At 38.0% G+C, this 26,322-nt stretch overlaps 1 protein-coding gene across 1 annotated transcript in view; it reads left to right on the top strand.

The window, feature by feature from the left end:
- Positions 1-26,234, top strand: part of LOC135744126 (receptor-type tyrosine-protein phosphatase mu-like) — a 218,618-nt gene extending 192,384 nt beyond the window's left edge. The window contains exons 24-33 of the mRNA XM_073814927.1: positions 5,795-5,911; positions 7,696-7,850; positions 8,031-8,166; positions 14,360-14,509; positions 14,752-14,925; positions 17,203-17,334; positions 18,609-18,734; positions 21,360-21,523; positions 24,589-24,724; positions 25,284-26,234. Of these exons, the coding sequence (XP_073671028.1) occupies positions 5,795-5,911; positions 7,696-7,850; positions 8,031-8,166; positions 14,360-14,509; positions 14,752-14,925; positions 17,203-17,334; positions 18,609-18,734; positions 21,360-21,523; positions 24,589-24,724; positions 25,284-25,337 (1,344 nt within the window). The 3' untranslated portion in view covers positions 25,338-26,234. The remainder of the gene's footprint in view (positions 1-5,794; positions 5,912-7,695; positions 7,851-8,030; positions 8,167-14,359; positions 14,510-14,751; positions 14,926-17,202; positions 17,335-18,608; positions 18,735-21,359; positions 21,524-24,588; positions 24,725-25,283) is intronic.
- Positions 26,235-26,322: the final 88 nt, after the last annotated feature.

Raw genomic sequence — 26,322 nt, 5'->3', positions numbered from 1 at the left:
CTTGTCCTAGGGGACCAACAGCTCTGCATATTTTGTATGTCTCCCTTAACTGACACACCCAGTTCTGTTCATGGATCTCTCCCTTAATGAGCTGATCAGGTGTGTTAGATAAGGGAGACATGCAAAACGTGCAGGACAGTGGGTCCTCTAGGACAAGATTGAAAACCACTGTGTTAAAGTGATTTCATTGTGTGTGTGCATGCGTGCTTGTGTGTGTCTGTGTGTGTGTCTTTGTGTGTGTTTGTGAGACTGATTGGCTGATGTGAATCTGATCCACTCCTCCATCAGTTTGTGAGGTTCAGGTCGTGTGCAGATGGACTCCCAGAGGATCTTGCTGAGTAAATGATCCATCCTGGGCTTCATCAATGTGAACTGGCTGGAAGCTAATCAATAGAGCTCATTATGAGACCGTCCATTTATACAGGCAGACTGCTGATGATATCATGTGACAATAACATCATTACTGAGGTTATAATACGATACAAAAGAAATTTAATAGCTGATGATGATGAACTGAAGTGTATATAAGCACAATATAAAAATCTGAGTTGGTTTATTAGTTAAATTTCTCTTTCAGTACCTCTCAGTGTTTCTCTGTGTTTCTCTTTGTCTCTTTGTGCCTCTCTCTGTCTCTCAGTGTATCTCTGTGTCTCTCAGTGTTTCTCTGTGCCTCTTTGTGTCTCTCTGTGCCTCTCAGTGTTTCTCTGTGCCTCTCAGTCTTTCTCTTTGCCTCTCTTTGTCTCTCTGTGCCTCTGAGTGTATCGTTGTGCCTCTCAGTGTATCTCTGTTTCTCATAGTGTATCTCTGTGCCTCTCAGTGTCTCTCAGTGTTTCTCTGTGTGTCTTTCTGTGCCTCTCAGTGTTTATCTCTGTCTCTCAGTGTATCTCTGTGCCTCTTTGTCTCTTTGTGTCTCTCAGTGTTTCTCTGTGTCTCTCAGTGTTTCTCTTTGTCTCTTTGTGCCTCTCTCTGTCTCTCAGTGTATCTCTGTGTCTCTCAGTGTTTCTCTGTGCCTCTTTGTGTCTCTCTGTGCCTCTCAGTGTTTCTCTGTGTCTCTCAGTCTTTCTCTTTGCCTCTCTTTGTCTCTCTGTGCCTCTGAGTGTCTCTCTGTGCATCTCAGTGTTTCTCTGTGTCTCTCAGTCTTTCTCTTTGCCTCTCTTTGTCTCTCTGTGCCTCTGAGTGTCTCTCTGTGCATCTCTGTGCATCTCAGTGTTTCTCTGTGCCTCTTTGTCTCTTTGTGTCCCTCAGTGTCTCTCTGTGTCTCTCAGTGTTTCTCTGTGCCTCTTTGTGTCTTTGTGTCCCTCAGTGTATCTCTGTGTCTCATAGTGTATCTCTGTGTCTCTCTGTGCCTCTCAGTGTCTCTCTGTGTCTCTCAGTGTTTCTCTGTGCCTCTTTGTGTCTATCTGTGCATCTCAGTGTTTCTCTGTGCCTCTTTGTCTCTTTGTGTCTCTCAGTGTCTCTCTGTGTCTCTCAGTGTTTCTCTGTGCCTCTTTGTCTCTTTGTGTCTCTCAGTGTATCTCTGTGTCTCATAGTGTATCTCTGTGTCTCTCTGTGCCTCTCAGTGTCTCTCTGTGTCTCTCAGTGTCTGTCTGTGCCTCTTTGTGTTTCTCTGTGCCTCTCAGTGTTTCTCTGTGCCTCTTTGTCTCTTTGTGTCTCTCAGTGTCTCTCAGTGTTTCTCTGTGCCTCTCAGTGTTTCTCTGTGCCTCTTTGTGTCTATCTGTGCATCTCTGTGTTTCTCTGTGCCTCTTTGTCTCTTTGTGTCTCTCAGTGTCTCTCTGTGTCTCTCAGTGTTTCTCTGTGCCTCTTTGTCTCTTTGTGTCTCTCAGTGTATCTCTGTGTCTCATAGTGTATCTCTGTGTCTCTCTGTGCCTCTCAGTGTCTCTCTGTGTCTCTCAGTTTCTGTCTGTGCCTCTTTGTGTTTCTCTGTGCCTCTCAGTGTTTCTCTGTGCCTCTTTGTCTCTTTGTGTCTCTCAGTGTCTCTCTGTGTCTCTCAGTGTTTCTCTGTGCCTCTCAGTGTTTCTCTGTGCCTCTTTGTCTCTTTGTGCCTCTCAGTGTATCTCTGTGTCTCATAGTGTATCTCTGTGCCTCTTTGTGTTTCTCTGTGCCTCTCAGTGTTTCTCTGTGCCTCTTTGTCTCTTTGTGTCTCTCAGTGTCTCTCTGTGTCTCTCAGTGTTTCTCTGTGCCTCTCAGTGTTTCTCTGTGCCTCTTTGTCTCTTTGTGTCTCTCAGTGTATCTCTGTGTCTCATAGTGTATCTCTGTGTCTCTCTGTGCCTCTCAGTGTCTGCCTGTGCCTCTTTGTGTTTCTCTGTGCCTCTCAGTGTTTCTCTGTGCCTCTTTGTCTCTTTGTGTCTCTCAGTGTCTCTCTGTGTCTCTCAGTGTCTCTCAGTGTTTCTCTGTGCCTCTTTGTGTCTCTCTGTGCATCTCAGTGTTTCTCTGTGCCTCTTTGTCTCTTTGTGTCTCTCAGTGTCTCTCTGTGTCTCTCAGTGTTTCTCTGTGCCCTCTTTGTCTCTTTGTGTCTCTCAGTGTATCTCTGTGTCTCATAGTGTATCTCTGTGTCTCTCTGTGCCTCTCAGTGTCTCTCTGTGTCTCTCAGTGTCTGACTGTGCCTCTTTGTGTTTCTCTGTGCCTCTCAGTGTTTCTCTGTGCCTCTTTGTCTCTTTGTGCCTCTCAGTGTATCTCTGTGTCTCTCAGTGTTTCTCTGTGCCTCTCAGTGTTTCTTGGGACTTCTCAGTGTCTCTCTGTACCCTTTAGTGTCTCTCAGTGTCTCCTAATGTGCCTCTCCGTGGCTCTCTATGTCTCTCAGTACCTCTCTGTGTCTCTTGGTGCCTCTCAGTGCCTTTTAGTGTCTTACGGTTCCTCTCAGTTTCTGTCAGGATGTTTATCTATATTTCTATGAGCCTCTCTGTGCATCACTATCTCTCGGTTTCTGTCACTGCCTCTCAGTGTTGTCGTTCTGCTGTTCAGATGTTTGGTGCTGTGAGCCGTCTGTGGCAGTCTGTCTGCTATATGATGCTGAACTAATGTAGTCTCTGTATGTCTGGACAATGGGGCTTTCCCCCCTGAAGACCCATAAACTCATCGCACATCTGGGTGCAAACTTATCTTGGGCATTCTTGGAGATTTGCTGCAGATTAGATGATGAAAATGAGAGAGAGAGCAGGTGTGTGTGTTTGCAGGAAACGAACTTCAGAAACAAATGTGTGTTTGATAGACTGTGTTTTCACTTTTGTGTCTCTATTCATGTTTAGTTTTTCTTGACAGAGCCCTTATACTATTGTTGTAGATGTTTTTCTAAACCTAACAAAATTTAACCAAACCAGCACATTCAGACTCTGAGTCAGCACTTTCTCTCATCTAACTGCTCACACTTACCATAATTCTGTAGCAAAGATATAAAAATTCCCTAGACTCCTGTCTGCCTTCCGGCCAGCCTAGCTTTCATACCTTTAACAATGTATGTTTGCTTAATGTTACTGTATACAGCATTCAACATTCTTTAGCTGATATTTTGGTGGATTTTTAAGATTTTTTTAACTAGTGAGCACCAAAATTTGATTTCTCTGTTTTTGAGAACAAATTTCAGGACAGCCTGGTCTGTACACACAGACATAGACACATCTCATCCTAATTGCTGAAATAATATGATAGTTTTTCTTTAATATAATCCCAGTGGAACCCGAGCTGAGTTTCTTCATCTCAAGGGTCTCAGTGGGAGATACTCATCTGTGCCGTTCTGTTCTCCAATCAGATTTGGGCTGTAATGATGGAGGAGAATATTACATTTCCTCGCTCGATGTATCTCTCAGAATAACAGAAGTGTCATAATTCTCTGTGTAACCGCCTCATTTTCTCTTCAGCGTGCCGTCGTCTCGCTAGTTATCATACTGTAAAGTGACTTTTGTAATCATGTTGTCATAAATGTTGTGATGATGTTTTTTCTCCAGTCGATTCCACGTGAGGATTATTAGCAGTTCTTTTCTTTTTATTCTCTTCTGAGAAGATTACATTTTCATATAACAAGGTTTTATTTGATGCGCTCAAACTGACTCATTCTCATCCAAATCTCAGTGGGTTTGTGTCAGAGGTTTTTTTTACAGGAATTATTTTCAAATGTGTATTTTAACTAGACTACTGGGGTGCCACAGTGAATAGCAGTGTAACCTCACAGCAAGAGGGTCCCTGGTTTGAGTCTTGGCTACATCAGGAGGTCTTTCTGTGTGGTGTTTGTGTGTTTGCGGTTCACTCCTAGTACTCCAGTTTCCTCCCACAGTCCAAAAACACTAAAGCTAATGCTACGTTCCAAACAACTCGGATTTAGGATATTTCCCACCTCAACCCGGAAATGATGTCTGGAACGGTGCTCTTTTAATTTGACCAACACATTAAGGGCCAGATTCACTAACAACTTGCGGCAGTGCAAACCATTATTTTGGCATCAAATAACGACTGTTGTGATTTACTAAAGATGCTCTGAAAGGTGTGGTCTATTTATTTTTTTTCAGACTGACTTTATTGCATATGCATTTCTAGGAGTTTACTTATCAAATGCTAATTTTATAAGAAGAGATTATTTGAATGATTGAGAGCATGTGGTACAAGGCAGAGGATTTTTTTCCACAAGTTTATTTGGATTGCCAGAGGAACATATTATTCAAAAATATTTCTTTCCGTTTGCCAAGCCATATTATAATTTTTTTTTGCTGGAGGAAAAAAATAGGAGTCACTAGAAGTCACACAATAGCAGGTGTTTCAAAAATTCTTGTAAATTTTCATTTTTTTTTGTTTTCTTTGTTAATTGGGATTTCACAACTCGAATTGGTGCTGAACTCAAGCTCATCAGGTGTTAGTAGATCACCTGCACCTCATCAGCTCTGATTATTTTCGACCCTGAATTAATTTGCGCTGCTCTTAGTAGATTGTTTTGGTCATTATGAAAATCAGCTGTTGTGCCTGTGTTAGTTAATTTGTGCTTTTTTAGTTAATTACCCGCAGATATTAACACTCCCATCAGCGCTTTTTTGGAATTGCGCTTTCACGCTAATTTTCCCCCGTTTAGTAAATCTGGCCCTTATTGTTTTGATACCAAGTCACTTGTAACATTAATGTTTTAATCAGGGCTTTTAAACACGTTAACGTATGCAATTAATTCATCATTAACATGATAAAATATTCAATAATTTTTCAAATTTTTTTTTGTTGGCCCAACTATGCTTCATGCTTTTGTTTGTGCTTACTACAAATACTATAGTTAATAGTTACATGCATGAGTGTCTTTCAGCACATTGAAGTCTGCGTGTTTGTAAATGACTTTGGTATCATCAGTCTATCTGTCAGATGAGAGCTTAACTGCGGTGGACTGCTTGTATAGTTTCAGAAGTCTAATCAATCAGATGTAATGCTGTTCAGATGAGGGCCATACAGAGCACTACTCCATTACTGTCTTATTCACAACATTGATCTGAAAGCCAGAGAGTTCACAATCAATAAATCTGTTAATCACGCCTATCATGAGTACTTCACCTCAGGTTAAGTTGAATTGAAAGTGATCAGGTGACATTTGAAAGCGAGAGCTGTCGTACTTTCACGGTTTAAAGTAAAGGTCAGATGAGACTGTCTGATGGAATCAGCTGATGACTGAGAACATGTGATCCGTGTGCTAAAGATTAACACGTGTGTTCGTGTAATTTTTCTGGCTTGAGTGCTTTGTGTTTGAAGATCATTTGGTGATTTTACCTGAATGAAGTTTTAACACTTACACATCTTAACTTCTTAACCCTGCGTATGTGTTTGATGTCAGGTGAAATGCTGTAAGTACTGGCCGGATGACACTGAGATCTACAGAGATGTAAAGGTGACGCTGATCGAGACGCAGCTGCTGTCAGAATACGTCATCAGAACGTTCGCTGTAGAGAAGGTGAGACTCTTTTACTGAACAGGACACTACATTTACCCAGAAATCCCTGCTCTGTCGTCACCATCATGATGTTTAAAGCCCAAATGAAGAAACACAAAAGGACAAAATTACAAGAACAGTTTGGTGAGTTAAGTATTGTCAAACATTGCAAAAGATTGTAAAGTTTGATTCCAGGAACACACATAATAATGAAATGTATGCTTTGTTATATACTGTAACAGTGCTTTTCCAATTCTTGGTATCTCTGGTATCTTTGCCTCAGTTTAATTTTCACTACAGTTTAGTAATACTTTTAAAGTGGGATTTTGAATTTTTTTTTAGCCTTCAATAAAAAAGTTTTGCCGCTTTTAAATAATAAAACGTCATTAGATGTCAAAATATAAGCAAACAAAACAAATTTGAGATGTGCTGGTTAGGAAATTTTGCCACAGATTAATAAACTCATTTTAATCTTCAAACTTTATTTTTTGATGAGAATTAACATCATTCATTATTAACATAATAAATAAGACATTATGATATGAAAGTGATATACAGTACATGCGTTGTTACAGTAATTAAAACCTTGATTTCCCGCTTACCTTAAAACAAATTATACTTTATAATAGAAGCAGGGAAAAAATCGACAGACAACATAAGTAATATAGCAAAATACAGCGGCTATAAATAAACTTTAAAAGCGAGCATATTAATAATGTCTCGTAAACAAGAGGGTGCTAAGTTAAGCCAATGGTTCAATACTATTTTTATAAAAACCCAACAACAATTAAACAAATACAAATTCACTGATATTATAGGAAATTAAACCTTTGTTATCCAGTGTTTGTTTGCAGCTTTGCTTGTCAGGGTTGCCAGATCAGCGTAACAAAACCAGACCAATGGCCATTTAATATGTGTGTCAGCTGTAATGTCTACAGCAGTAGTGGCGGCACAACTATAATGATAAGTCTATAACCCTACCAACCACCTTTGAAGTGTTACTAAAAATGCACAAAAAATCAAACCGAGGCAAAGTAAAGCGAGCCAACCCGAGTCATCCCAAGCATTGGAGTCCAAAAGTATCCCAATGACAATTCATAGTCCAAATACAAACAACTAATGAACCAAATCCTTCAATCTCCAACCTGCAGAAAAATATCAACCTGCAGAAACAGCACACAAGTGTAAGCTAGTCTTATATTTAGCAAAGACGCTAGTAATGACAATCTCTCTGACACATCACATTTTAGTATCATATGGTTTACTTGGGACCTCAACTGAGGTGGTACTAAAAAAGTACTAGGGACTGTACCCAGTGGAAAAACCACACCGAGCTGTACTATGAAGTGTAAAACACCATAAGACACTTTGGCTGAAAGTGTCCACCAAATGCATAAATGTAAACATCATTATTTAATACTTAAATACTAGGTTTGTGAAATATTTATGGAGTTTAAAGAGGAAGCATAATGTTCAGCTATTATATTGAATCCATCAAACCAGATATTAAATCATTCAGTTATTTATTTGTGTTACACAGTTAAAAGGTTTGGATTGACTCTCAGAATAGACGTACTGTGATGTAAATTCATCCCTCTCTGTACATAAACCTGCAGATCTAATCCAGCTGTATCCTCTGGTTGATCTCAGTACATTTCAGTAAATTGTCTGAACATATAAAGCGTGTAAACGGAGATGCGGCAGGTGTGATGTCCATTAGTAACACTCAGGTGCACACAGTGTAATTATTATGAAGCAGCGCAGGTGTCCTATCTGAGTTTCTCTCCCTGTCTCATCGTCTCCAGCGAGGAGCCCACGAGATTCGCGAGATCAGCCAATTTCATTTCACCGGCTGGCCGGATCACGGCGTCCCATATCACGCTACGGGTCTGCTGGGATTCGTGCGCAGGGTTAAAGCCAAATCACCAACGAACGCTGGACCAATCGTGGTTCACTGCAGGTATGATGTCATAGTTATGTTCTGCTCTTAAATATTGAATCATTTAGATATTTTCCCCTATAGGTAATATTCATTTACTATAGATGTGTTGGTATTTGTAGTTGCAACATCATTTGAGTGTTTAAGAATATTTCTCTGCTCTTTTGGTCTTAATCTCTGTTCTGATTGGTCACCCTACAGTGCAGGGGCGGGGCGAACAGGCTGCTTTATTGTGATTGACATCATGTTGGACATGGCAGAGAGAGAGGGCGTCGTGGACATTTACAACTGCGTGAGGGAGCTGCGTTCACGACGGGTTAACATGGTGCAGACGGAGGTATTGCTTCTCTGACCCTTGACCTTTACTACTAAATTTAAGATAATAGTTTGACTTAATTTGCTACTAGGTTATTATTGGGACTAAAACTAATAAAACTTGTTTGTTAATTGGAATCAAATAAAATATAGGTCTATTTTTTGTTTAAACTTGAAGTAAATGATAATTAGAAATGTTACCTTAGCAAAAAACTGAAGTTTAAGATGAGGAACTAAAATTATTAATTGAAACTAAAAAAACTAAACTAAAACTGACATAGAAAAAATACAGTTAACTTAAATTAGCAGTCATATTTTGAAAAAACACATAAAAACAAATAATTTCGAATAATTTCCCCCTGTAAACTCCGTCTTAAGTCGTGTAATCTAATTGACAAAATGACAAAAAATGTGTAATGTGTTAATATTGCTGTAAATTTTAGATAAAAAAGCCTTCAAAATAAAAAACTTAAACTTTTACTTATTGCATGAAAATACAGAAATGTTTTATTTATTTATTTATTCATTATTATTCTGTGCAAAAATACCTGAACTTCAAAATTCTTATATCATTCATTTCAGGAACGTCTTTTCTATCATTAGAAAAGTGAAAACAGACCATAATATTAAATCACATGCACAGGCAAGGCATAAATATTGCCACTTTAGCCTTGTTCTTATTCTGGTGCAAATTTTATTTCTTTTATTTTATTTACGTTTATTTGAGAGGGGACATCTATGTTACGTAAGCTCATGTTACATACTACAACATTTTAGTCCCTAGTGGGCCTTTACAATAATTAAACAATACATGATTAAAATTAACATAATAACTTTTTTTGTAGCTCAACTTCTGACAAAATAACCATCCTATTTTAAATACATTGTAAAGCTGCTACGTGTTGAAAAAAATCAGTTTTTGGATGCTGGTGCATGATGCTGGTATATGACATTTAGCGCGCAACCCGGTATACAATAATTTCAGTGTTTCTCTGCTTTTTGGACATGCACATCATATACAGTAAATAAACCTGTTTTTACAAGACTTAAGACTTTTCCTATATATGTGTCATTTATCACTAAAACAGGAAAATCTCAGCTTTCACATGGTAATTTTTTACCAAATTCATTCAATCTTTGACATGACCTTACTCAGCCAGTATTAAAGATAAGTTGATATTTTCACCAAATGTTCTTTACATTACATTAAATGATTTTATGTCAAAAAAATTAAATCACCAAAAAATGACTAGCTGCCACAAATGACAAAAGCTCAAAGCAAAGTTACTAAAATGAACATAAAAGGTGAAAATAAAAGCAAACATAAAAAAGTCTGTGTAAAGATCATTTCAGAGAATTGTTTGTAAACAGATTATAAGTAAGGAAGAATGCACACCGAAGGTGGTAATACGGCACGACACGAAGCAGAGTGTGCAGTATTTTCAATTTATACCACGGGTCTGTTGAATGCTTTATTCTGATTGGTTGAGAAATGTTGCATGGGTGTTCATTATTTTTCAATAACCGCGCACCTAACCTTTAAAATGTCTTAAAATAGGCACAAGAGCAATACTTTTGGTAACCGTGCTATAAGCGGAATAATGACTCCCGTCTTTTGAATTATTTGAAAATAATGCACACCCGTGTGTAACCACTTTGGGTGTGCATTCTTTTCTTATAATTCAACGGCCCGTTTCAATTATTCCTTACATAAACCACACACCTGACCTGTCAAATGTCTTTAAATAACCACCAGAGTAATGTCTGTGGTATCCGTGGTATAAGAGGAATAATTGACTCTGGTCCTTTGAGTTATTTAAAAATAATGCACACACTTCGCGGCGCATAATCACCTTGGGTGTGCATTATTTTACAATAATTTAACAGGCTGTTGTCAATTATTCCTTAAACAATTATTTCTCTTATACCACGGTTACCACAAACATTGCTCTGGTGGGTTTTTTTTAGACATTTGACAAGTTAGGTTTGCGTTTCACAGAAAAATAATCAACACCCATGGATCATTGCTCAACCAATCAGAAAACAGCATTCAACAGCCCAGTGGTATAAATGTATTGCTGAATCACGTTACAGAGACTGTGAAGTATACAGTACTGAATTGTGAAGTTACACTGTTAAACAGATTTTTTGTGTTCAGGATTATTTGGGCGGAGCTAAAACTGTGTCTCGATGACGCATTAAAGCCAACGAACACTGAAATGTTTTCTCTGAGCCGTGTGTTATAGATGCTAGAAAAGATCAGTCACTGTTTAATGTTCTTAACAACAATCCTAACCAGAATGTTAAAGTAAGATCAACTAAGAGAGAAACTGGAAACAAGAGAGAGAAGCGAGTTAAAAGCAGCAGGTGAAACAGAAAGAGTTATATCTGCGATCTTAATCCTGATTCAACATGTCAAACACGCCGCTGCGATTTCAAGCTATTAGCATATCATAAACACTCTCAACCTGTTCAAGAGTCCATCAGCCGCGAGCGAGGCACAATGCAGGTGCTTAGAAGAGCCATAAACGCGCTGGGCTAACCCAAAAAGATTACCGTGCTCACCCGCTTCATTTTTACAGCTCCTGATGGGTTTATGTAGCCGTGCAGATGAAGAACTCTCGAGTGTTTCTGTACGCACGCCATCTGGAGCTGTACTTTCACTCACTGCATCATTTCACTGTAATTTCATTTAGATCGCAGGCATCGTTGCATTTAATGGGCAAATGTTTCATAGATGACACGTCGGGTTGGTGTTTGAGAAAGTTCACCACGAGCGTTTGCCCAAATCTGCTTTCTTTAGATCAGTGACCTTCACATGCGTGTGTGTGTGCGGGCATGCGTGTGCGTGCGTTTCCCTCGCAGGTGTTGTGATGGAGTTTGTCACCCTACAGGCACTTGTTACCTTTTTACACGCATGTTTGAGCTGTCACGAATAATTCAAGACAACACGGACTCGTGAGCGTTCCCTCATTAGTTAGAGAACCGTCTCTTTTGATTGGCTCGTTTTTAGGCATCGTTACATCACGGCTGGCTTCTATGTGCCTGCTATGTCAATTTTGCCAAACATATCCGCAGACTCTGTTGATGTTCTCCTTGAAAACTTTAACATAAAAGTTAAAGATGCTATTGATGACATAGCTCCAGTAAAGGTCAGGGTGATCACTGGCAGACGTAAAGCACCCTGGAGAAACACAACAGCAGTACAGCACATGAAAAGAACATGCAGAAAAGCTGAACGTATGTGGCGGAAAACAAAACTTGAAGTACATTATAGCATCTATAAGGACAGTCTTCGTGCTTTCAATGTAGAACTAGGCACAGCTAGACAGACCTTCTTCTCCAATATTATAAATAACAACATAAACCACACTCGCACTCTTTTTGCTACTGTAGAGAGACTAACAAACCCCCCTAATCAAGTTCCTAGTGAAATGCTCTCTGACAACAAATGCAATGAGTTTGCTAAGTTTTTCTCAGAGAAGATCAGTAATATCAGAATGGCAATCAATACGACCTCAAATTGTACTGTGGTCAGTCAGATATCATTGCCACAACCTCAGAAATTAGCCATTCTCTCAGAATTTGACATAATTGATATAAAAACCTTGGAAGAAACAGTACAACATCTTAAAGCATCAACTTGCAGCCTTGACACTCTCCCCACATCTTTTCTCAAAAAGGTGCTTAACTGCTTAGAAACTGACCTCTTAAAAATAGTAAACACCTCTCTGATCACAGGCACTTTTCCAGAGTCATTAAAAACAGCAGTTGTAAAGCCTCTCCTAAAAAAGAGTAACCTAGACAAAACCATACTTGGCAACTACAGACCTATCTCAAATCTTCCGTTTATAAGCAAGATCGTTGAAAAGGTTGTTTTCAATCAGCTGAACAAATTCTTAAACTCAAATGGCTATCTGGACAACTTTCAATCTGGTTTCCGTCAGCATCACAGCACAGAGACAGTGCTCATAAAGATAATAAATGATATTCGCTTAAACTCTGATTCAGGTAAAATATCAGTGCTGGTGCTACTAGATCTTAGTGCTGCCTTTGACACAGTAGATCACACCATACTCTTACATAGACTGGAAAACTGGGTAGGGCTCTCTGGGATGGTTCTCAAATGGTTTAAAACATACCTACAAGGAAGAGGTTACTATGTGAACATAGGTAACCATAAATCTGAGTGGACATCCATGACATGTGGAGTCCCACAGGGTTCAATTCTTGCACCCCTTCTGTTTAATTTGTATATGCTCCCACTTGGTCAAATAATGAAAAAGAACCAAATTGCTTACCACAGCTATGCAGATGACACCCAGATATACTTAGCCCTGTCACCCAATGACTACAGCCCCATTGACTCTCTATGTAAATGCATTGATGAAATTAACTGTTGGATGCGTCAAAACTTCCTCCAGTTAAACAAAGACAAAACCGAAGTCATTGTATTTGGAAATAAAGATGAAACTCTCAAAGTTAACACATACCTTGACTCTAGGGGTCTAAAGACACAGAATAAAGTCAGAAATCTTGGTGTAATTTTAGAGTCTGACCTTAATTTCAGTAGTCACGTGAAAGCGATAAGCAAATCAGCTTACTACCATCTCAGAAATATTGCCAGAATTAGATGTTTTGTCTCAAGACAGGACTTAGAGAAACTTGTTCATGCTTTCATCACCAGCAGGGTGGATTACTGCAATGGACTCCTTACTGGGATCCCCAAAAAGACCATTAGACAGCTGCAGCTCATACAGAACGCTGCTGCCAGAATTCTGACCAGAACCAAAAAATCTGAGCACATCACTCCAGTCCTCAGGTCCTTACACTGGCTTCCTGTTACATTTAGAATAGACTTTAAAGTATTGTTACTCGTTTATAAATCACTTCATGGCTTAGGACCCAAATACATGACAGATATGCTAACTGAATATAAACCTAACAGATTACTCAGATCATTAGGATCCGGTCAGTTAGAAATACCAAGGGTTCACTCAAAACAAGGTGCGTCAGCATTTAGCTTTTATGCCACCTCTAGCTGGAATCAACTTCCAGAAGAGATCAGATGTGCTTCAACAGTAAACACTTTTAAATCTAGATTAAAAACACATCTGTTTAACTCTGCATTTACTGAATGAGCACTGTGCTGCTTCACACTGACTGCACCTTTAACTCAAGTCACTTTTACTCCTGTTTTATTCTTTTTAACATTTTAAACTGTTTTATTAAAATCACATTTATTTTCTTTAATTGTTATTTTAAATTCTCATGTATCTTTGTCTTTATTGTGATCTTATCGTGTAAATCTTATTTTTACATTTTCTTTTTTATATATTGTTTTCTCATTTCTGTGTAAAGCACTTTGAATGACCTCTGTGTATGAAATGTGCTATACAAATAAACTTGCCTTGCCTTGCCTTGCCTTGCCTTGCAGAAAGGTCAAAGTTCACTGGAGACTCAACAGTACAGACACGGTGACCCTGTTGTCAGGACGTAGTGAAAAGTGACAGGCTGAGATCGCTCTAAAATGTCACTTCAGGAGTGATTTCCATCAAAGATGATTTTGGCTTGGAGGAAACGCTACCATCTGAAATCATTTAAATATTGACATACGTCGACTGCGCTCTGATGATTCACAGCAAATGTGAATGCTTTGTCTGTTTTTTACACTTTTAAAATAAATTTCTCAAAAGAGCTCAATATCTGCGTTTTTAACCCTGACACATTCATAAACACAGAATAGCTAAAAGAAAAATGAGAATAATGTTTGAGATGATACGTGTGTGAGATCAACATAATAATGTCATTTTGCTTTTATTTCAGTGCAGAATAAATCCAGAGTGAAATTTATAAATAATCAAGAGATTATTTTACTTCAGAATGTTGTCATTGACCAATCAGAAGCTAGTATTTCAATGAAGCGTGTAGTAATAGTCTTGAATATTCATCTATGTTGATGATGTAATAGTGTAGGTCTGTAAAGGTTTTTGTTTTTATGTTGTCTGTTTATCTATCTATCTGTCTGTCTGTCTGTCTGTCTGTCTGTCTGTCTGTCTGTCTGTCTGTCTGTCCATCCGTCCAGAAGTTTGTCAATGACCAATCAGAAGCGAGTATTTCAGAATGGCGTGTAGTATTTATTTATGTTGATGATGTAATAGTTTAGGTCTGTATAGGTGCTATAATGTCACGTTTGTGTTTTACGTTGTGGTCAGGAGCAGTATGTTTTTATCCACGATGCCATTTTGGAGGCGTGTCTTTGTGGTGACACTACAATTCCAGCCAGTCAGCTTCGCTCTGTTTACTATGACATGAACCGATTGGACCCTCAGACCAACTCCAGTCCAATCAAAGAGGAGTTCAGGGTAAGAGAGAGAAAGTGAATTTTTTAAATCTTTTATCAAATGTTTAAGATACTGTGATGATGTTTGTAATGAGCTACAGATATTATGAATACAGGCAATGCCAAAGATAAACAACAGATCCAGTCTTGTGTGTCTTATTACACAAATATCTTTCTATTCTTTCAATTCTGTCCCTTCACTAGTAGATCTAGCTGTAGTTAACAAACAGTATAAAGCAGCATGTTGTGTGTTTGTGTTGACAGACTCTAAACATGGTGACGCCGACCCTGCGTGTAGAGGACTGCAGCATCGCTTTACTGCCACGAAACCATGAGAAGAATCGCTGTATGGACGTCCTGCCACCTGACCGCTGTCTGCCCTTTCTCATCACTATTGATGGAGAGAGTAGCAACTACATCAACGCTGCTCTCATGGATGTATGAGATCACAACTCTTATATTAAAATCATCTTACACAGTTTAAAGGAAAGAATGTCTGTCTGTCCGTCTGTCTATTTGTCCATCTGTCTGTCTGTGTGTCCGTTTATCTGTCTGTGTCTCTGTCTTTTGTTTATCTATCTATTTGTCTGTCTGACTTTTTATCTGTCTGTCTTTCTGTCAATACATCTGTCTGTCCATCTGTCTGTCGGTCTGTCTATTTTTCTGTCTGTCTGTGTGTCCGTCTGTCTGCCTGTCTTTATGTCTGCCTTTCTGACCGTCTGTCTATCCCCCTGTCTGTCTGTCTGTCTGTCTGTCCGCCTGTCTGTCTGTCCATCTACCTGTCCATCTTTCCATCCACCTGTCTATCTTTCCATCTGTCTGTCTGTCCGCCTGTCCATCTGTCTGTCTGTCTGCCTGTCTATATGTCCGTCTATCTGTTCATCTAATTGTTCGTCTGTCTGTCTGTGTGTCTGTCCGTCTGTCCGTCTGCCTGTCTATTTCCACCTATCTGTCTGTCTGTCTGTTTATCTATCTGTCTGTTTATCTATCTGTTTGTCTGTCTATCTGCCTGTCTATATGTCCACCTATCTGTTCTATCCACCTATCCTATTCTGTCTGTCTAACTGTTGGTTCGTCCTCTTTTCATCTATCTGTCTGTCCATCTGTTTGTCTGTCTATCTGTCTGTCTGTCTGTCCATCTGCTTGTCTATATGTCTGTCTATTTGTCCATCCGCTTGTCTATCTTTCCATCTATCTGTACGCCTGTCTCTTTTTATTTATCTGTCTGTCCATCTATTTGTCTGTCTATCTGTCTGTCTGTCTATCTTTCTATCTATATATCCATCTATCCATGGGTCTTTCTGTTTATCTATATATCAGTCTGTCCATCCGCCTGTCTATCTTTCCATTTATCTGTCTCTCTGTCTGTCTGTCCATCTGTCTCTCTGTCTGTCTATTTGTCCATCTGTCTGTCTTTATGTTTGTCTGTCTATCTGTCCACCTGTCTAACTTTCCATCTATCTGTCTGTCCTTCCATCCATCTGTCTGTCCTCCTGTCAGTCTATCTGTCCATATGTCTATCTTTCTATCTATCTATCTATCTATCTATCTATCTATCTATCTATCTATCTATCTATCTATCTATCTATCTATCTATCTATCTATCTATCTATCTATCTATCTATCTATCTATCTATCTATCTATCTATCTATATGTGTCTGTCTGTCTGTCCATCTGTGTGTCCGTCCGTCCGTCCATCTATCTACCTACTTACCTACACACCTGTCTGTCTGTCTGTCTGTCTATCTATATATCTATCTATCCATACATCTGTCTGTCTGTCTGTCTGTCTGTCTATATGTCTGTCTATTTGTCCATCTGTCTGTCTTTATGTTTGTCTGTCTATCTGTCCACCTGTCTAACTTTCCATCTATCTGTATGTCGTTCCATCTATCTGTCTGTCCGCCTGTCAGTCTATCTGTCCATATGTCTGTCTATCTATCTATCTATCTATCTATCTATCTATCTATCTATCTATCTATCTATCTATCTATCTATCTATCTATCTATCTATCTATCTATCTATCTATCTATATGTGTCTGTCTGTCTGTCCATCTGTGTGTCCGTCCGTCCGTCCATCTATCTACCTACTTACCTACACACCTGTCTGTCTGTCTGTCTGTCTATCTATATATCTATCTATCCATACATCTGTCTGTCTGTCTGTCTGTCTGTCTATATGTCTGTCTATTTGTCCATCTGTCTGTCTTTATGTTTGTCTGTCTATCTGTCCACCTGTCTAACTTTCCATCTATCTGTATGTCGTTCCATCTATCTGTCTGTCCGCCTGTCAGTCTATCTGTCCATATGTCTGTCTATCTATCTATCTATCTATCTATCTATCTATCTATCTATCTATCTATCTATCTATCTATCTATCTATATGTGTCTGTCTGTCTGTCCATCTGTGTGTCCGTCCGTCCGTCCGTCCATCTATCAACCTACTTACCTACACACCTGTCTGTCTGTCTGTCTATCTATATATCTATCTATCCATACATCTGTCTGTCTGTCTGTCTGTCTGTCTGTCTGTCTATCTATCCATCCAATTGTTGGTCAGTCCATCCATCCGTCTGTCTGTCTATCCATCTATTATTTAAAGTGTCCAAATGACTCCAGTGGATACAGTGGATCTGTTTAAGAAAAATTGCCCGTAATTTCCATTACATCTGCTTCTTTGAATGATCTTGACTTATATCTCTTGTTCAAACAGAGCTACAAGCAGCCGTCTGCCTTCATTGTTACCCAGCATCCTTTGCCAAACACAGTGAAAGATTTCTGGAGGCTGGTCCTGGATTATCACTGCACATCTATAGTCATGCTGAATGATGTGGATCCAGCGCAGGTCAGTCAAGAAAACATTGACAGAAAAATAAAGATTGTGAAAATGAGACATGACACAAAACATCCAAACAGCACGGCGCTCACATCAAATGAACAGTTTTATTTTTATAGTGTGTTGTAGCAAAGCAGCTTTACAGTAAATAGATGTTAGTACAGAAATAAAGTGTTGTCCATTAGTGACCGACTCTTGTTTCAAAGCATTTTTGTTTTTGAGAGATAAAAGATTTGTGTCTGTTCGGCATGGGAACGTCTGTGCTGTATTCTGACAGAATGATGAATAATGAACGCTGTCTGTGACGAGCGACCCCACTGCGACAGGGCACGAGGGTTTATAGACGTTCACAGAGGAAACTTTCTATTGAAGACAGAGTTTGTGTGTGTGTGTGCGGTGTATATGAGGATCTGTTGGGACGGCAGCCTCAGGCTGTGTTATAACACCCAGGATCAAAGCTTAGACAGAAATCTAATCCCCAATACCAAACACACACCTTCTATCTCATACACAATACACATAGACAATATCATACTTGTATACAATATTGTGGAGACATGAAACAAGCAGAGCTGTGTTATAATCTTTATTTACCTTATTATAATTTTATAAAGTGTTTACAGTACAGATAATTGTATAACATTAAGTGTTGAATCATTTTTAAGTGGATGATTGACAGAAATAAACTAAAGAATACACAAACATTTTTAGGCAGATGCAAATTCACTTAAAATATAATATGCAAATATACTCTTGTGGTAGAGCATTGTGTTAGCAGCTCAAAGGGTCATGGGTTTAAACCCAGGGAACACACATACTGATAAAATGTGTACCTTGTATTGCACTGTAAGTCGTTTTGGATAAAAGCGTCAGCAAAATGCATAATATCAAATATCAATCATATAAAGCAAATATCTTTTTTTTTTTAAGACTGCTGCACAGAGCATGTCCTGGATGTTGAAGTTGTTAAATTTTCGTCTCTGAGGCTGTTTTAACCTTTTGCTTTATATTGTAAGTGAGATGGTTTGTGCTCCTCAGAGTTTAAAACACACTTGACATCCATACACTTTCACACGCACACACAACGTCTTTTATCACAAATTCTTTCAGAAAACTCAACACTTGACAGCTCAAAACATTCATATGAAGGCTGATAGGACGTTTGCACAGAACGCTTTAAACACGCAAAACGTCTGACACTTAATATTTCATAACATTTACACAGCAGTGTGATATTGTTTATTTCTTTGTTTAATTTTCTGCTGTTGTGTGTTTGTGTTCAGTTGTGTCCACAGTATTGGCCGGAGAACGGTGTTCATCGTCACGGTCCTCTTCAGGTGGAGTTTGTTTCAGCTGATCTAGAAGAGGACATCATCAGCAGGATATTCAGAATATATAACGCTGCTCGGGTGTGTAACTCAACACATCATGACATGAATGAATGTTTTTATCATCTCTTCTTATGTTTATAGTTAAGACATAAATGATATGATCAGTGTATTCAGCAGATAACAGGTAACCACTTAAGTTCATATGAGTGCTGTGACTGAGACAAAAGAAATAAAAGCCCATCATTCATTAGACTCTGAGAGAGTTTAGATCATTTAACTCGAATCCATCCGTCTGTCTCTCTGTCTGTCTGTTTATTTGTCCGTCTGACTGTCCGGCTGTCTTGTCCTTCTGTCTATCTATCATCCATTTGTCCGTCTGTTTCTCTGTCTGACAGTCTGTCTCTACCTGTATGTCTGTCTGTTTGTCTGTCTGACCGTCTGTCTGTCCGTCTGTCTATCTATCTATCCGTATATCTGTCTGTCTGTCTGTCTCCCTGTCTATTTGTCTGTCTGTCTGTCCATCTGTCTATCCATCTGTCTGCTTATCTATCTCTCTCTGTCTATCCGCCTGTTTGCCAATTTGTCTGTCTATCTACATATCAATCCATCTGTCTGTCTGTCTGTCCGTCCATCCATCTATCTATCTGTCTGTCTGCCTGTCTCTCCATCTGTCTGTCTGTCTGTCCATCCATCTGTCTAACCGTCTGTCTGCTTATCCTTCTGTCTTTCTATCCGCTGTCCATCTGTCTGTCTGTCTATCTACATATTCATCGGTCTGTCTGTATGTCCGTCCGTCCATCCGTCTATCTATCTATCTATCTATCTATCTATCTATCTATCTATCTATCTATCTATCTATCTATCTATCTATCTATCTATTTGTCTGTCTATCTACATATTGATCCATCTGTCTTCTGTCCATCTGTCTGTCTATCTTTACATCTGTCTGTCCATCTTTCTGTCTGTCCATCTGTCTCTCTGTCTCTCTGTCTGTCTGTCTGTCTGTCTATCCATCTGTATATCCGTCTGTCTGCTTATCCAGCTGTCTGTCTATCCGCCTGTTTGTCAATTTGTCTGTCTGTCTATCTACATATTGATCCATCTGTCTGTCCATCTGTTTGTCTATCTTTACATCTGTCTGTCCGTCTATCTGTCTGTCTGTCTATATTTCTTTCTATCTATCTATCTATCCATCTGTCTGTCTATCTTTACATCTGTCTGTCCGTCTATATGTCTATCCGCTGTCCATCTGTCTGTCTGTCTATCTACATATTGATCGGTCTGTCTGTCTGTCTGTCTGTCTGTCCGTCCATCTGTCTATCTGTCTATCTATCTATCTATCTATCTATCTATTTGTCTATTTGTCTGTCTATCTACATATTGATCCATCTGTCTTCTGTACATCTGTCTGTCTATCTTTACATCTGTCTGTCAATCTTTCTGTCTGTCTCTCTGTCTGTCTGTCTGTCTGTCTGTCTGTCTGTATATCCGTCAGCCTGCTTATCCAGCTGTCTGTCTATCCGCCTGTTTGTCAATTTGTCTGTCTGTCTATCTACATATTGATCCATCTGTCTGTCCATCTGTTTGTCTATCTTTACATCCGTCTGTCCGTCTGTCTGTCTGTCTGTCTGTCTGTCTATCTATCTTTCTATCTATCCATCCATCTGTATGTCCATCTGTCTGTCTATCTTTACATCTGTCTGTCCGTCTATCTGTCTGTCTGTCTGTCTGTCTGTCTGTCTATCTATCTTTCTATCTATCCATCCATCTGTCTGTCTATCTTTACATCGGTCTGTCCATCTATCTGTCTGTCTGTCTATCCATCTGTATATCCGTTTGTCTGCTTATCCATCTGTCTATCTATCTGCCTGTTTGTCAATTTGTCTGTCTGTCTATCTACATATTGATCCATCTGTCTGTCCATCTGTTTGTCTATCTTTACATCTGTCTGTCTATCTTTACATCTGTCTGTCCGTCTATCTGTCTGTCTGTCTATTTTTCTTTCTATCTATCTATCCATCCGTCTGTCTATCTTTTCATCTGTCTGTCCGTCTATCTGTCTGTCTGTCTGTCTGTCTGTCTATCTATATTTCTATCTATCTATCTATCTATCTATCTATCTATCTATCTATCTATCTATCTATCTATCTATCTATCTATCCATCTATCCATCTGTCTGTCCGTCTGTTTGTCTGTCTCTCTGTCTATCTTTACGTCTGTCTGTCTGTCTGTCTGTCTTTCTATCTATCTATCTATCCATCCATCTGTCTGTCTATCTTTACATCTGTCTGTCCATCTATCTGTCTGTCTATCCATCTTTCTATCTATCTATCCACCCATCTATCTATCTGTGTTTATACATGCTGTTGTTCATTATATCATATCACTGCCTCACAGGCATCTTTATGAGCAGTGTTTGTGTTTCTTCTGTTATTGAGACACAACAGCATAAAGCTCATAAGGTTTATTTAAAGACTTCTAACAGTGATAAGTGATCAAATACACACAGCTGAGCTGAGAGATTTATTTCAACAAACAAGGATTCATTTCACTATTTATGGAAAAATAGTTACATATTTTGTCATAATTAGGTTTTGAGATACAGCGCCACTATAGAGTTAATGCATTCATATCATAAAGCTCTTGAAAGCTATCAATGCAGGTGTTCATGTCTCATAAACTGTGTGTGTGTTTGTGTTTCAGCCGCAGGATGGGTATCGTATGGTTCAGCAGTTCCAGTTTTTGGGATGGCCCATGTATCGTGACACACCTGTGTCCAAACGCTCTTTTCTCAAACTCATCCACCAGGTGGACAAATGGCAGGAGGAATATGATGGTGGAGAGGGACGTACCGTAGTACACTGTCTGTGAGTACAGTATCATCAATGACACAGATAATCCGATTAAAGTCCAACCATCATTATAACCATGACTGAATACACAAATACGGGCTGTTTCTTAATTTTAAGAATGCAAAGAACGGACTTGTGTTTTCATAGAGATTGGTCTTGCAAGAATGAACTCAGAAGGTCGCGAGAACACAGAAAAAATATTTCAGATACCTTATCAGGAAATAATAATATAGTCTAAAATAAGAAACTCAATTAAGATTAGTTGTTCTATGCCAATAAAACATACATTTAAATATAAAAAAATGTATGTATTTAATACTTAAAATTTACTTAAGGTTATAAAAGTTACTTAAAGTTTACTTTAACTAGCGTCTCACTCTCGCTCACTGTGCACACTGGATGATGCGAATGACGCAAATTGGGCGCCATTCACCTCAAACATGTCTTCGCGCAAAGAGAAAATATTCAACTCAAAGTTTAATCCCATGAGTAATCTAAAGTGAGGAACGTGATGTTTTGCGTTTGTGTGTACTCAGCATTAGACAGCAAACATTGCTATAGTTACCTGTTTGTCAATCATCACATTTACAGGAGTGAATCTTGTTAGGTACAAGCATGAAACAATCATTTAGAGTATTCACTCCCATATTTAAATGAAGTTGTCACCCACAAAGCTTTGCATGGTGTGTATGGTGTAGTATGTTGTGTGCATGATGTTGCAGTAAGTGCATGTGTGTTTATTATGTCTAATTATGGCAATGTACCACTAGAGAGCGATGTTTCAATGCTTCTTTGGTTATGCGAGTCGTAATAAAGAATTGCAACATGCAGTCACTGTGCTGTCCTCTCTGTTCAATATAATAAAACACACGTCAAATAAGAACATGACAAATGAGGCCATTATAATGCATTACAACTCAGAACAAAGTATTAATCCAGATGAACTGAACCTGTCATAATCTATTCTTCTTAAATGTCTTTAAATGACTACTCGATACTAACTTTCCAACAAATTACAGAAAATATGTGATCTGGGATTCGGCTTTGAATGAGAGATGTGTCCAGGCAGCTCTGCATTAACACACAGACACACACAGACACACGCACAGATCTCTAGACATACAGACGCTCCTCACACAATCCTCTATAAGTCTGTCGGATCAGAGCAGAAAAACAGATCAATAATCATTAGTGCATTCATTAACACAGAGAGCTGCTGAGAGGACTTTAGTTTTGTTTTGTGGGTTTCATCTGATGGAAGGATGAACATCGCCATCTACTGGCTAAACACATCAATTACACTTCACACAAGCTGGCTGCCTCAAGACTGTCCCATGAATTAAAATTCAGATCAAGTGCAGTGCCCTTTGGATGCAGTGCGTATCCCATCATGCATCATGGCTGTGTCCAAATACCCACACTTGTGGTCTTGCACTTGATCACTTGACTACTTCACCTGATATTTTTACTGTATTTCCCCCAAGTGTTCTAGTAAGCATGAAGATCCCAAGCATGCATTTACATTTATTCACCCAGTGGGACACACTTAGCAAGTGTAAACATGTCAATCAAGGTAGTGGCAGCAATTTTTTAAGCTACTTAAAATATATATTTTAAGTTTTCTCTTAATAAAATAAACACATAAACATTCTGAAATTAATTTAAAGATTATTATCTACACTTATCTGAATCTTTCAGAAGCAGAAATCTTTGCATCTGTAAAAAACTCTTCATGCACTTTTATTAAAGTTTATTTAGTAGTTCCTGAATAAACCACACAATTTATGTTGTTTCTAATTATGTGATAAAAGCAAATATTTGCAGATATTTTACAAAATACATCACAATGTTTGCACCAAAGAAATGTGCATCCCTTTCCATTTTACTACCCAAATATGTAAATATCCATTTATTAACTTTAAATTAAAAAGTTTCTATAACATCTCGCAAAGTTTGGGCAAAAGTCTCACAATTTACATCCAGAATAAAGGATAGGATATGCTACACTTAGACGTCGATACTGCTCCGAAGCGGAAAAATTTTGCCAGTTTTAAAATAAAATGGGACAGTCTCGCTCACTTACTTCCTCTCGAGTGGCCGAGACTGCAAGTATCTGGAGCCATAGAAGTCTGATGTTCTGCTCACTTTCAGAACCATTAAGTTCTGACCGAACTGTTTACACTTCAGTGGTTTTAAATCTCATGTGGTCCATGTTATACATTTGTACATCCCGTAAAGGTTTTTAAGCACTTTCATATAGGCTCATATACAGAAGTGGACACTACTTGAGTATTTTAAGTAAATTTTCCAAGCATCTGTGCTTTATCAGGGTTGTGCTAAATCAGAGTCCTTTTATATTGAATATTAAAATTGATTTAATACCTAATTTCATAAAAAAATGTGTACTTCTTGAGTAAAAGTAAAAAGTACTTTTTATTTAAGTAAAAGAAAAAAAAATAGATGTTTAATGTACTTAAATATTAAATATAAACCAAAAACTTGAAATTATGAGATGTAATAGAGTAAACATTATGATAATATGCTTTGCTATGTTTTCCAAAGAAAAACACTGATAAAATTAGGGCTGGGCATAGATTAATCTAGATTAATCTCATACAAAATAAAAGTATTTTTTTGCATAATATATGAGTTTGTGATGTGTGTAAATATTATGTATATTTAAACACACACACATACATACATACATACATACATATATATGTAAGAAATGTTTTATTTATATATAGTTTTTTTATTTATATATAATTTAGAACATATTCAAATATAAATAAATATATACACATGTAAATGTTTCTTAAATGCATACATGAATGTGTGCGTATTTATATATACATAATAATTACACACTGCACAAACTTATATGTTATGCAAAAAATTACTTTTATTTTGTATGAGATTAATCTAGATTAGTCTATGCCCAGCTCTAGATAAAATACAAATACCTAAAATTAACTTTTATGTAGAAAGTAAAAATACTTAATTAATGTCCGCCTCTGCTCATATAGATTGATATTAATAGTATTTATGATGTCCTGCCTGTGTGTTTGTTTGCTCTTTAGGAACGGAGGAGGTCGCAGCGGGACGTTTTGTGCCATCAGTATAGTCAGTGAAATGTTACGACATCAGCGATCTGTTGATGTGTTTCACGCTGTTAAAACTCTGAGGAACAACAAACCCAACATGGTGGATCTGCTGGTAATGAATCCTCATCTTACACACACACACAGAAACTGATCCCAGTTCACTCAGACATTCACACGGTTTATAGTGTATGTACTGAAATATGAGATAAAGCTCTGACGAAACATCTGACTAATAGAAGCAAAAGATTGTAAATCTTTGAAAAGACAAAAAATCAGATGATGTTTCTCACTGGTCTATAGATTAAAACACTCTTATAAATAAAGGTGCTTAAGAAACCATCCTCAAAGTGATGCGACAGAAGAACCATTCGGTCAAAGAGACATTTGTTAATAATCTAAAGATGTTAAGGGTTCTTTAGGGAACCCTTCAGCTAAAAATGGTTCTTCCATGTTATGGTGAAGCACCTTTATTTTTAAGAGCATATGTCACACAAGTGCTTCTGACATACACTCTTAAAAATAAAGGTGCTTCACCATCCCATGAAAGAACCATTTTTAGCTTATATTGTGATTGTGTGACAGGCTTTCATTTTAAGCCTAATACAATGAAGTTAAAAGAAAACTCTTGTTGTTATGTTTCTGTTTACTGTTTATATGTTTTTTTTTTCTAGGATCAGTACAAGTTCTGCTATGAAGTGGCGTTGGAGTATCTGAACTCAGGCTAATGCCACCGGACTTCTGTGTTTGTGTACAGTCAGCTTGTATATCTTTAAAAATATAAATTTATCCAGCTGTAATGCATCAAGACTGTGAAAACTCCAAGTTCAGCTTCATACTCTTCTCTTTCAACGTGTTCATGATGTCACAGCTCCAGTCGTGGCTTCAGTTTTTGATTTCAGGCTCTCCGGACACTTGAGCTTTGCTAAAGACTGTGTAGATGTTGTTTTAGAAGGTGTTTTATGTTTATACAGATGTGGACGTCCTTTCAGAAGCACAATGAAGAATCAGACGAGTGTTCGGGAGGCCTTGCTGTCTGATTCATACCTGTTTATCATTTAATGAATTACGAGGGCCATCATATGTACAGAAACATCTCCAGACTCTCTCGTGATCTTAATGAAACACTTTCTAGTGTTCTGAATTACAGCACAGATGAGTGTTGCAGCTGTTTAGTGAAATAAGTGTTACTTTGTCTTGTAAATCGACTTCATATACCATAATATATGAAGGAATTATGTAACATCCATGACGTCATCACTTGCTGTGCACCACCATCAAACGATCCAAAGCTTTCGCTTTCTTTCTTGCATCTCTTTATTGTTCATTTTGACTTTTGCATACAATTTTTAATATTATTTGTTTATACTGTAAATATTAAGTCTTGTGTGATATTTATTCAGGACAATCATACTGTAATGAGTTTAAAGGTTTAATTACCGCAAACGTTAATATTGTTTGAAGAAATATTGTACATGATTAAATATACTGTATGGATCAATAAATGCCTTGTTGTTTATAACCCATATAAAACCTTGTTTCATTTCATGTCCATTTTTACACCTGTACATCATTCGTATTTGGATTGAAATTATCAGATTATTCGGATAATTATTATTTTTTATGTTTTCTTTTCTCTTTTCTTTACAGAATTACATACATCATAATCACAACCACATACCACATAAGCAAGAAGACATAACACAAAAATAA

Source organism: Paramisgurnus dabryanus, chromosome 6, assembly GCF_030506205.2.
Source record: "Paramisgurnus dabryanus chromosome 6, PD_genome_1.1, whole genome shotgun sequence".
In the NCBI taxonomy this organism is placed as follows: domain Eukaryota; kingdom Metazoa; phylum Chordata; class Actinopteri; order Cypriniformes; family Cobitidae; genus Paramisgurnus; species Paramisgurnus dabryanus.
Note: the sequence above shows the minus strand (reverse complement) of the source record. Positions and strands in the feature narration are given on the sequence as shown.